This window comes from Micromys minutus (assembly GCF_963924665.1).
Source record: "Micromys minutus genome assembly, chromosome: 2".
In the NCBI taxonomy this organism is placed as follows: domain Eukaryota; kingdom Metazoa; phylum Chordata; class Mammalia; order Rodentia; family Muridae; genus Micromys; species Micromys minutus.
The window spans coordinates 96,157,244-96,170,019 of NC_137971.1; the positions used below are offsets into that span (position 1 = coordinate 96,157,244).

The 12,776-nt window shown below is 46.0% G+C and overlaps 1 protein-coding gene across 1 annotated transcript in view; it reads right to left on the reverse strand.

The window, feature by feature from the left end:
- Positions 1–8,009: 8,009 nt before the first annotated feature.
- GDPD4 (glycerophosphodiester phosphodiesterase domain containing 4) overlaps positions 8,010–12,776 on the reverse strand; it is a gene marked incomplete at both ends in the record, with an annotated part of 58,050 nt that continues 53,283 nt past the window's right edge. Inside the window, 3 exons of the mRNA XM_080913081.1 lie at positions 8,010–8,070; positions 8,257–8,339; positions 10,135–10,282. Of these exons, the coding sequence (XP_080769207.1) occupies positions 8,010–8,070; positions 8,257–8,339; positions 10,135–10,282 (292 nt within the window). The remainder of the gene's footprint in view (positions 8,071–8,256; positions 8,340–10,134; positions 10,283–12,776) is intronic.

A 12,776-nucleotide genomic window follows, 5' to 3' on the forward strand; every position in this document is an offset into this window, starting at 1 on the left:
AATTTGGGAGTGCGGGTGGACGTGGCAGCCGCGGGAACTTAGCGAGCTGGGTGGAGAGACATTTTGAAGCTCTCAGTCAGAAAGCCAGCCTGAGTGGGACAGGAAAGAAGGTGGTAGCGTTTAAAATATTTCTCCATACACTTCTGCCTACGTGTTCTTATTCGGCTGGCAGCTCCTTCCTGTCAGACAGCCATATTAGACTGGGGTCTCCATTATCTGTGAAGACAAATGCTAATTCCCAGTTGCTGTGCCCCACCCCCACTACTGACCGCTTGTCCCTGAACCATTATCTTGAGTCCCACTTTGGTACCAAAGCCAAGTTCTCTCAACCTTTCCACACCATCCCCTCAAATCTGCTGCAGACCCTCTATCTCACTCTCTCAAAAGCCTCCCGATTTGTCCACTTACTTAAAATATCTCAATTTCAAAATCCACCTAAACATCCCAGGAAAGACTATTCTGATGTAACAAGACTTTGACATTGTATTCTCTTCAATACAACCAAACCTACTTTCAAATTGTTTTTCAGTTCTCCTTACAGAGCTAGTCTAAATTCTCTTGGCTCTTCTGAAAAACGTTAAAGATTCCAGGTAAGTACTCCTGAGCCAAGTTTTCCTGCCTATTGCCTGTTCCTGTGGGTGGCGTCCCTTTCCCTCACCCCGGTCTTGGGATTCCTCTTTGTTGGGATTCTGTAAACTCCACCCCTCAGTTACCTAGCAACAGCCAGGTATACCCCACCCCTCAATTACCCAGCAGTGGCCAGGTATGCTCCGCCCCAGTGACCTGACACTATAAAAGGAGCTGCTTGACCCCTCCTCTCTCTCTTGGCCTCTCCTGCCCTTGTGCTCTTGCAGCCTCCCTCTTCCCTTCCCTTCCCCCCTCTCTCCCACGTGCTCATGGCCGGCCTCTACTCCTCTACTTCTCTCTCTCTGCCTCTACCACCCTCTTAACTCTCCCATGACCTGAATAAACTCCATTCCGTACTATACTGTTGTGTGGCTGGTTCCCTCAGGGAAGGGATTCCCAACATGGACCCCTCAGAGGCATCTCCCTTGCCCTCAGGCCTCGCCGCACCTCCATGGGCCATATGCCCCCCACTCTCTTCATCCTTCCCCTAACACTCTTCCCAATTATTATGAACCTAAAAGTTTCAAATGTACATCCAAGTGAAAACATTGTCTAAATACCTTAGCTTCACTCCTGCCCCTGGTCCATCCGTCCCAGCAGATTTCAAATCAACTACAGATTGCTCAGGCAATTCCAACCCCTGCCCCAGCTGTTTCTTTGACATCTAATCCTAGCCCAGCCTCTCGACTACACTTTCCCATGGTATGATAAAGTAAAACTGCTTGCTCTTCTTGGCCTTGAAGCTTGGGTTTCCAAACCCAGTTTCCTTGGACCCTTAACAATGCCCCCATGTCATCAGGAAGCAGCCAGAAACAAAGAAGCCCACTTACCTAACACCCAGTGACATAATAATAGAACAAAAAGGTGTAAATGAAGGGACTCTGGCCAGCCTGGGCCTGGTGAGCTTGGCTCTGCAGGCCTGCCCTTCCCCCATCCCCTCTGCAGGCCTGCCCTTCCCCCATCCCCTCTGCAGGCCTGCCCTTCCCCCATCCCCTCTGCAGGCCTGCCCTTCTCCCATCCCCTCTGCAGGCCTGCCCTTCCCCCATCCCCTCTGCAGGCCTGCCCTTCCCCATCCCCGGGGCAGGCCTGCCCTTCCCCCATCCCCTCTGCAGGCCTGCCCTTCTCCATCCCCTCTGCAGGCCTTGCCCTTCCCCCACCCCCTCTGCAGGCCTGCCCTTCCCCCATCCCCTCTGCAGGCCTGCCCTTCTCCATCCCCTCTGCAGGCCTTGCCCTTCTCCCATCCCCTCTGCCTTGCTAAAAAACGATTAGGTTGCATTCCTAAAGCTACCACCAAAGTCTACTCCCATATTTGGTCACTTCCTCCTCCTGATGTTGACTTCCAAAGTCCAGCAATGAAAGTATTGAAGTACAGCAATCAGAATCCCACTTTGGCTACCCTAAATAACATGCACAATTAAAATGAAACACCTCATCCTAACACGAGGTTTCCACTTGTACCTTTATAAGCAGCCATTTTCCTATGGACCATGTCTGTCTCCTCTCTCTCCAGAGTCAGTCCTTTCTTCCCATCTCTGGGACAAAACTGCTGTCCCCTCTCCCCTGTCCTTTGTTTCTTATTCTCTGCTCTTTATTCCTTTGGGACAAATAAATCCCCTTTGTGCCATGAACTTGGTCTTGGGAGTTCTGAGCCTATATCAGACCTTACAAATATAAAATTATTAGGAAGATAATTATCTGCAATAATCTGTATTAAAGAATGCCAATAAATATAAAAGTTTTAGATAACAGTTCTCAATTTGTCCTTTCAGGGGTCTCTGGAACCCCTGAAGACTTTTTATAAGGGGAAAGTCACTTAAATCAAAACAACTTTTATAATAACACTATTGCTATCTGCCCTTTTGTTTGTATAGATTTAATAATGTGTAAATTATATTTAATTTACGTATAGCAGTGCTTCCAGGGGCTACACCACAAGTGAGATTGTAAAAGACGGAAAATTCAAAAGCAAATATGAGAATTTTTGTCATTTTTTCAAATCTAGGTGTGGAGATTTCAAAAGAAAGAAAGAAAGAAAAAAGAAACTAATGCATATAGCATAAAATTTCTTCTGAAATAAATAAGTTTAAGTAGGTTAAAACTGGATATTACTAGTCTCTAAAATCCATGTAACTGGAATAAGAACCTGTGAAGAGGGAGGAAACGAGTTTTAAAAAAAAATAAATTAATTAAAAGACTGAAAGTCTGACCAGTTTGATAAAAAACTATACTAGTAGATCTAATTTTTTCAGCAAACCTTAAGCAGGAAACAAATCTGTGTTTGCATATGTGTCCTCCACACAAAAATAATTATAATCCAATTGCCAGAAATTAGTCACAAAGGGAACAATCTCAAAAAAACTGCAAGAGGAAAAAAATAGGTATGTCAGAGGACCAAAAACCAGAAGAGTTTTCTTAAAAATGTCATAAAACTGAAAACAGAGGTAACAGATATCCTCTGAGGGCAGATGTGGCATCACTCAAGTGCCACATGTTGTAAGATGTGGCACCCTGGCTGTGGCTCACACGCATGATGGAAGTATTCAGAAGGCAGAGTTAGGAGAATCAGGCTGGAGGCTAATCGGGGTTACACTGTGAGGCAGAAGGCTGGAACATTGTTTCGGTCCTCAGCCCAGAGTGATCTGGACTATAGTTTTTTGCCAGTGTCCTGTTTCTGTCCAGTCTTTGTTCCTTCTCTGACTCTAAATTTGGTCATATACACCCTCTGGATATTTCTTGGGGTTCCAAATGGACTTTTATTGCATTTACGTTCTGCTTGTTTTAGGAAAATTTAGTTACCATAACAGAAAATTATGAACTCTTTTAAGAACTGTAAATTTAGATAACAGAGGTTGTGATAAGACCTTAGAAAAATTAACCATTTTTTTTTACCTTGAACTCATCACGTTGAGATGCTGTTAATAAAACAAGGTGAGTAGAAAATAAATATAAAGCAGTTGCTGTATTTTAGTCGTTAAAATATGTGGCCAGGAAGATGTCAAAGAAAAAAGAGTTTGGTTTGAGTCATAGTTTGCAGAAGACAGTCTGTTGACTTATATTTTTCAAAACCCTACTTTAATATGTATACTTAAATTATTTAACCTCCCTTCTGGCCCATCACCCACCAGAGATAGTAGTAAGGAAAGGTTAATAGGGCAAAGGAGGACGTGGACCTATTTAGAAATAGTTCTTTGAAGTGAATCCAATCTGTGTTGTCAGGATACCGGCCATTCAGTTCACACAAATCAGCAGCTGTAGCTCGGTGTACTCACAATCAGCAATGCCAAGAGGTGGCAAAAAGCTGCCGGAACATCACCAGAAGTTCTTTGGTGGCATTTCTCTCTTTGAGGCCACAACAAATGATGACCAGCAGAGAGTGGCAAGGTGAACCAGTGCCACAGTGGTGTCAGTGAAGACCAGCAGAGAGTGGCAAGGTGAACCAGTGCCACAGTGGTGTCAGTGAAGACCAGCAGAGAATGGCAAGGTGAACCAGTGCCACAGTGGTGTCAGTGAAGACCAGCATCAGCAAAGCCCAATGATGACCAGCAAGGAATGGCAAGTGAACCGATTCCATTAACGCCATCCACTGTCTGCGGGGTTAGATTTGTACCATTTCCAGATATCTCTTAAGCATCTGTTCTAGCAAAGCATTATATGCAAAAGCATCCTTTCATAAGACAGTTTCCAGAAAAACATCACAAGACACAACTGAGTCTCCAAAGAAACCAGAAATTTCCACTTCCTAATTCACCATAGCTGAGAAGACTTGGCTAAGAGGGCGTGAGGTGGATGGTCACACTGAGACAAAGATAGGGAGAAGAGTAGGGTGGGTGCTGACAGTCACCTGGCTTTCCCTTCCTCTGTCCCATCTTGGCACCTAGCCTTTGCCTAGGGGTGGGGTCTTCTCCTAGAATAAACCCGTCCAGAACGGTTCTCACAGGTACATACTGATTGGGCCACCCTAGGGTGTGATTCCCAGGTGATTTTTAAATCCAGCCAAATTGGCAAGAACAATTAACTATCATACCTTACTAAGAACTAGCCAACTCCCCTTCCCTCTTTACTGGGTCTATCTAACCTCGGTGGGAATAGGTCTCAAACCTGGGACAAATAGCTAAGGTGCCGATTTAACACAACAAAGTGGGTTTCCTAGCATTTCTCAGTCCTGTCTGTTTCAGGGCCCTCCTGGCTGGCATACCCTGTGCCCTAACCTAAATTTCTTCAACCCGGCAGCTGAGCTGCCCTCCTCCCAGCTGCCTTTCCTTATATAAATCAGCCATTTTTGCTATGCAAGTACTTTTCGATTTTTTGGTCTACATTTTGCCTTCCTGGCCTCTTGGTCTGGCTTTCCTGTCTCCTCTCTTACTTCTCCCCATATAGTCTAGGTCAGAGTCAGCTTAGGGTTCACTCTGGACTCTCCCATTTTTAGATGGTCTATAATGCCCAAATGGTATAAATGCTGTATAAATAGGTACACTGTGTTGTTTAGAAAATTCAGTCATGGGCCCCATAACACTGCTAGTATCTTGAGTTAGAGCATAGTGTAGTTAGTACATGTTTGTGGGGATGCTGGTTACACAGGTGTCGTTTGCAGTTTATGGCCATGGTAACAGGTGACTGGATTGTGACATTTTATGCATTTTATTGTTATTTTCACATGCTACTTATAAAAGGCTTTTTTAACTCAAGAAATTAGACATCAACAAACTAAATAACCCAATTAAAAAAATAAGATGCTCCACTACACCACAGGGACATTTGCTTGACTATGTTCACAGCAGATTTATTTGTAATAGACAAAAACTGGAAACAACCTAGATATCCCTCACCTGAAGAGTGGATAAAGAAAATGTGGCACATAAATACAACAGAATACTATTCAGCCATTAAAAACAAGGACATCATGTTAGCAGTCAAATGGATGGGACTTAAGACTATCAGCCTGAGTGAGGTAATGAAGGCCCAGAAGACAAGCATAGTGTGTACTCACTCAAAAGTGGACATTCGTTATAAAGTGCAGGATAGTCCTGCTTCCATCCAGACACAAAGAAACTGGGTAATAAGGAGGACCCAAGGGAGGATGTGTGGATCTCACTCAAAAGGGGAAACAGAATAGTCATCAGAGGTGGATGGAGAGAGGGAACTGGGTGATGGGGATGGCAATCAGGCATGGTGGGCGGGGCAGGAGAGACTTAGAGTAGGGAAGCAGTGGAGGGGGGGGCATTTCTGAGACTAGCCAGAGACCTGGAAAGGGAGAGTCTATGAGGTTGACTCTTCCTGAGATTCTACTAGTGGGATATAGAGACTGAAGTGGCCTCCTCCCATAGTCACAGGACTCTCAGCGGAAGGAGGGGGACATCAACCCACCCACAAAACCTTCAACCCAAAGTTTGTCCTGCCTACAAGATGTGCAGGGATAAAGATGGAGCAAAGACTGAAGGAATAGCCAACTAATAACTGGTTCAACTTGAGATCCATCCCAAGGGAGAGAGCCAAGCCCTAACTCTGACACTCTGCTATGCTTGCAGCCAGGAGCCGAGCATAACTGAGTTCTTCATCTAGCAGACATGAAAGCAGATGTAGAGACCCAGAGCCAAGCAGCAGGCAGCACTCAGGGAATCACCCCAGAGTGGGAGTGACAGGACTGAGCAAGCTGGAAGGGTCAAGGTAACCTCAAGAAGACCTACAACGTTAACTAACCTGGGCTTATGGGAGCTCACAGAGACTGAACCACCAACCAAAGAGCACACAAGGGCTGGACCTAACCCCTCCCCTATATCTGTAGCAGATGTGCAGCTTAGCCTTCATGTGAGTCCACTGACAACTGGAGTGGGGGGGGGCTGTCTCTGACTCCGTTGCCTGCCACCGGATCCCCTTCCCCTACCTGGATGGCCTGGTTGAGCCTCAATAGGAAAGGAGGTGCTTAGTCTTGCTGGAATTAGATGTGCCAAGCTGGGGTGGTACCCAAGGGGAGAGGGTAATGGGGAAGCCTGAGGGAAAGGGGGGGGGGACTGAGAGTAGAGGAAGGAGGGGACTATGGTTGAGATGTAATATGAATAAAAATAACTAAATTATGAGATAAAAAAGGTTACTATAAAATGGAAGGTCTTGCCAGGCAGCTAAATTTCATGTTGTCAGATCTCTAGACGATACCATTTATTCATGTGCTTTATTAAATACCATACTGCTCTATTCATCATGGCGCCAGGAGCAAGACTCTTACACACACACACACACACACACACACACAGAGAGAGAGAGAGAGAGAGAGAGAGAGAGAGAGAGAGAGAGAGAGAGGACTATAGGAACTACAGTCTGGTGTTTACACACCGATAGTATCAGGAAGGCAAGCATTCTTTGGACAGTGGCACCGTTCTGCAGTGTTAAGGACAAGAATGAAGCTGTATTTCATAGCCGGTATACCGTATAGGCCTAACTACATGATTCATAGCAACAACAACATAACTTCTGTTTCTACTAGCACTTGGTCGAGTTTGCAGACGGAAACTCAAGGACAAGGGGGTTGACTAAATGTTTCTGCTTTTCCCTGGTCCCCAACCCTCAGTCCCCACACACCCTCTGCTCTCCCAGGGATGTAAGGAGCAGGCCCTGTCTTCTAGAGGCGATGAGGAGGGACAAAGAGGAAGGGATGAGCAAGGCTTTTGACCTTACCTGTGGAGTCAGAAGCTTCAAGCCACCTTTCTTTTCTAAGCTCTCTTATCCTGGAAGGAAGCAGGCCAAGTATCAGCACACAGGCCTCTTTTAAACAGCATTATGGGCAGACGAGATGTATGACCTAGCCAGGCTCTCACCCGAGAGAAGGGTGAGTCACCAGTCAGAACGCTGCATGCAAATGACCACAGTCTACCTGAGCTTACGTCCTTCTTCCAAGCTGTTAGTTCTCTCTCATCTTAAAACCACAATCCTGGGGATGCAGAGATGACTCCGGAGTCAGCTCTGAGCACTGGCCGCTTTTCCGAAGGATCTTGATTCCCAGCACCCACTTGGTGGCTCACAACCCATCTGTAACTCCAGTTTCAGGGAATCTGACACCATCTTCTGGCTTCTGTAGGCATGAGGCACTCACAAGGTGCACAGACACACATGCAGCCAAAACAACCAAACACACAGAAGGATAATGCTTGGCCCTTGGGGAAGTGGCACTATTTGGAGCTGTGGCCTTGTTAGGGGAAGTGTGTCACTGTGGTGGTAGATGTTGAGATCCTGTGCTCAAGCTCTGCCGGTACAGAGAGAGTCTCTTCCTGGCTGCTTTTAGATCAAGATGTAGAACTCTCAGCTCCTTCTCCAGCACCAAGTCTGCCTGGATGCTGCCATGCTTCACGGTGACGACAGACTGAACCTCTGGAACTGTAAGCCAGCCCCAATTAGATGTTGTCCTTTTTAAGAGCTTCCTCGGTCATGGCAGCTCTTTGCAGTAATGAAACCCTAACGAAGGCAGAGGGTAGGAGAGTAAGCTTCAGGCAGAAGGAAATGAGAGGCTGATACTCTAAAACCCATTTTGCCATGGACGCTATCAGAGGAGAACAATCTTTTCCTCCACTCTCTGTAAGAACCCATTCATTACTTTTATTTAGAGGAAATTTTCCTCTAGAATTCTAAGTACATACTTACCAGTGATAACAAAATACAAAACCAATGATAAAGGCAGAAGCAATATCCAGGAAAATCCATATAACCATGTAGTATCCTGGTGTCTGCAAAACATGGACCAACAGAAGGTGGATCGCTTTAGCTGGAAGGTTTTAAGTCCCTTGCTCATCTACTTGGGCTGAAGGCCCATAGGAAGTGGGGCCAGGCGAGACTTCCTGCAGCTATTCTAACAGCCCCCTCACACATGCAAGGGATCTGCAAGAGATTCAGTGAGCTACTCTCTTCATCTTCCTTGACTCTCAAGGCAGACATCTGTGGGAATTACAGAGAAGTCACACCGAGTCTGTCCTGGTCTAGGTTATCTGACACCTTGTGCTCTGTTTCTGTAACATGGTCTCCAATATCTAGCTCACATCCCCATTGTTCTGGGGCACCATTTATAATGCAACTGTCTATGAACTAGTACCTGGGCGCCACTGGTCTGAATCAATGTTCTTCACAGAAATGCCGAGTTATATGCAATTCCCTTTGACTCACACACCCACCCCTCAGACTCTACCAAGACCAGCTCTTTCCCCTCTCCTCTGGGACTCTGACTCCTGCACTGATTCACGTGGATTTCCTAAATCTCTGGTTTGATTTTTTTTTCCTCTTTACTCATTGTTTCTTCCCAGTGTTATTCTCGATGCGACAGAAGCTGGTGTCTTTTCTTAAGCTTTTCTGCCCAATGCTTAACTTTCAAATGAACAAAATTAAACTTTTCTTTTTAAAAAAGATTTATTTTATTCATACCACTAGTGTGTGTGTACAGTGAATCCAGAGGGAGGGTGAATCCCCTGGAACTTCCGGGCAGTTGTAAACTGCCTGGTATTGGCGCCGGGAACCGAATTTATAAGCATAGCAAGCACTCTTAATTGGCAACCTATCTCCCTAGCTCCTAGACTGTTTCCTAGTGGGAACAGACTCTTGGGATACTGAGGAGGAGAGTGACTGGAGGCCGAGAGTTTGAGGCTACCATGAGTGGCACATCGAGACTCCCTTACGACAACCTGTTTCTGTTGCATGCTGCTCAGCCAAATCATTCTAGGCAGACAGAAAGCCCAGGCTCTGTTGCAGTAACTGGCTGGCCACAGCTCCCTCCACAGGTACTAAGAGACTGGATTTAGCAGTGGCTGCAAACAGGTCTTCAGGTCCACCAAGTCTGACCGGGGTGCCAGGGTTGTAGTGAAGAGACAGTTTTCACTTCGCAGACAAAGGGCTCTGGCTTTCTTCCCATAATATACCTTGTAGCTGTTGTTGTTGCCATGGCACTAGTGTGTGAGTGTGACTGTGTGTGTGTGTAAATGTGATTGCACATGCTTAAGCCTGCAATAGCAAAGCTCTCGAGTCAGACAGACCTCTCATGAGAACAGGGACCAAGTCACCTGTGAGTCCATTTTTCTATGGGGACAATAAACATAATCTCCAATGAGATTAAGCTGTGGCGTGTAAAGTGCATTGTAAAGACAACACATAAGAACCTAGAAGAGTTTGGGTGGTGAGGGAGGAGCCACATCTCCATCACTCACAGGTGCCCCTATTCTGAAGCAGCGTAACGGGGGTCTTCGTGGGGGTGAGAGGACACAGTCACACCAGGCTGTAACGGGGGTCTTCGTAGGGGTGAGAGGACACAGTCACACCAGGCTGTAACGGGGGTCTTCGTGGGGGTGAGAGGACACAGTCACACCAGGCTGTAACGGGGGTCTTCGTGGGGGTGAGAGGACACAGTCACACCAGGCTGTAACGGGGGTCTTCGTGGGGGTGAGAGGACACAGTCACACCAGGCTGTAACGGGGGTCTTCGTGGGGGTGAGAGGACACAGTCACGCCAGGCTGAGAATGATCTGGACAAGCAGCTCACCATGAAGAAGAGAGGGTGACTAAGCTGTTGCAGGGTCTCAATGTCGTCTGTGGTCACAGAGTTGACATTAGAACACCAGGCCAGTGAGAAGAGCCAAGGTTCATTGATAACATACACATGGATGTAGATTTTAGCTTTCTTGTATTCTCTGCAACAAAAACAGAGCCCACGGAGGGTTTTGGCTTCATTGTATTCCCAATAACTAAAGGTAACAACCACATCTGTGACAAGCTACTGCTTAAATGACCAAACAGCGGGTCAAGGACAGCTTCAGATTCACGGCAACAGAACGGCTCGGGGAAGGTAAAGGCTAGTCTAGTCCTTCCACTCCTGCCTCGCCAGTAGGTTCCGGTGAACTAAATGTCCTAAGGGGGTTACAGCAAGACAAGGACAACAGAAAGAGAAAAAGGAAAAGAATGGGTAGGGGCCCCGGTGGACAGCAGACACAAAATCCTTTACAGCATTTACAAATCTGCAAATATTCCCACCACAGTCGGTTCAAACTGTAACTGAGAAAACCAGTTTGCGGAAGAGTATGTGGCTTCTGAATGACTGCTTCAAGTGACAAGCCACTCACTGCCTGTCACCTTGGGCATATGGGTCCCATGGGATTCTGCCTCAGCACTGTCCTCCCTGACTCTGACGGCCGCTCACTTACCATTTTCCGTTTGACTGTGACTTTCAGCAGGAACTACTTTGTGTATCCAGACCTAGTTTAGCACCTGGCTCTGTAGGTATACACTTAAATATAATGGAGGTTGTGTGTGTGTGTGTGTGTGTGTGTGTTTACAAGGATTTGGGGGGAGAAAAAAAGTCCAACCATCTGTAAGGCACTAATTTAGTGGATGCCTCGGCCTAATCTCTGGAGAAGGAAGAGAATAACAAGGACTACCAACGCAAGGCCAAAGTCACTTCAAGTTCGAGTTCTCAGGAAACATACAAGTGCACCTCTGCTGCTGCTCGGCCTGTGGGCTGAGCTCCAGTGGAGGTGTTTGCCCAGATGCTTTCAATCCCTGATCCAGTGGTCACATAGGAAAGTACACTGGCATGGCAGGCTGTGTGCCTCAGAGCAGACACTTAGGAGGACCACCATGCTCTCGACGGGAGGGGCTGCCGATTTCCTGCTCACAAGTAGGAACTGCCTCTAAGTTCTACAGGTCACATAAAGAGAAACTTAGAAGTTAAAAGGGAAAAGTAGTAGAAAAAGGCTTCTCTGTACTGTTTAAAACTACAATTCAAAATCCAATGTTTTAAAATATGAATAAGGGCTGTGGAAACTATAATTAAAAACACAGTCCCCTTAAGAATTACTTCAAAGAAAATGAAATGCTTTGGTATGAATTTAAGGAAGCATCAAGGATGTAACTCTGAAAATGTAGAAATAGTGATGAAAGCAGACGAGGAAACTGAGTCAACAGAGTGATGCTCACTCCCAGACTGGAAAGTCACCAGGGCAGAGCTGCTAGCTCTTCCCATAGCCGTCTGTGAGGTGACTGTGAGTTCCACAGAAGGCCAACAAAGGTCACCTGACCTAAAACACACATGCAAAGGCACAGCTCTGGGAAAATGAAATCTTTGGGGTAGGGGAGAGTGCCAGACGCTCACCCTATAGCGAGCGCAAGGTGGTCTTACACTCACTGTGTAGTCCAGGCTCGCCCTGACAGACCTCTGTCTCCCATATTCTGGGGAAACATACTTCAGTCTGGAAAAATAGTAAGTGAGGGGGAATTAATCACTACACTCGGCAGGGAAGCAGCACAAAACTACTGTAATCAAGACAGCAAGATGCCAAAGCAAGAATAGTCACATCTGTTAGTGGTCCTGAATAGAAATTCTGGAAATAGACCTATATAAATTTGCTCAAATAACCTGTGACAAAGCTGCCAAAGCAAGTGAGTGAGTAGTAGATTGCAACAAATGTCAACAATTTGGAAGGCCAGAGGAATTCTCCGGAAAGAGCATTGAAGTCTCAATCAAACCTCAGTCTCTGTATAAAAATGAGCTCAGGATGATCTGGAGGCTTAAGTATACAATGTAACAATATAAACCTTGTAGAAAACATAGAAGAAAAGAACTCTGTCAGCTCTTGAGCTGAGCAAAGAGTTCTTAGATTAGAGGTAAATTCTCACTTCCTTAAAGGGAGAACTCATATGCCAGCCTCATCAAAATGGAAACATTGTTCTTGCTTTGTGGAGACCTTGTGCCCTGTTAAGAAGATGCCACAGTAAGTCACAGACTGGGAGAATGTGCTCCCTTTTTATAAAGATTTATATTTGTTTATAAGTGTGTGTGCCTGAAAGTATTGTGCAAGTGCCCATGGGCTCTAAAGAAGGTGGTAAATCCCCTGGAGCTCCAGTTATGAGTGGTTCTGAGCCTCCCAGCTCAGTTCTGGGAGCTCTGGGCACTCTGGAAGAATAGTTCATATTGTTATCTACTGAGTCATCCCTCCAGTCCCAGAAGAATGCTTTCAAACCCTACCTAGCAAAGGGTGAAAAGAATTCTCAAGATTCTATGATAAAGAAAGGGAGTTTAAATGAGCAAAAGGGAGTTAACTCATGAGCAAAAACGCAGCATCATCAGCCTTTAGAGAATATGAGTAAATGAGCTGATGCTACTGCATGCCCATCAGAAGAGACGAGGCT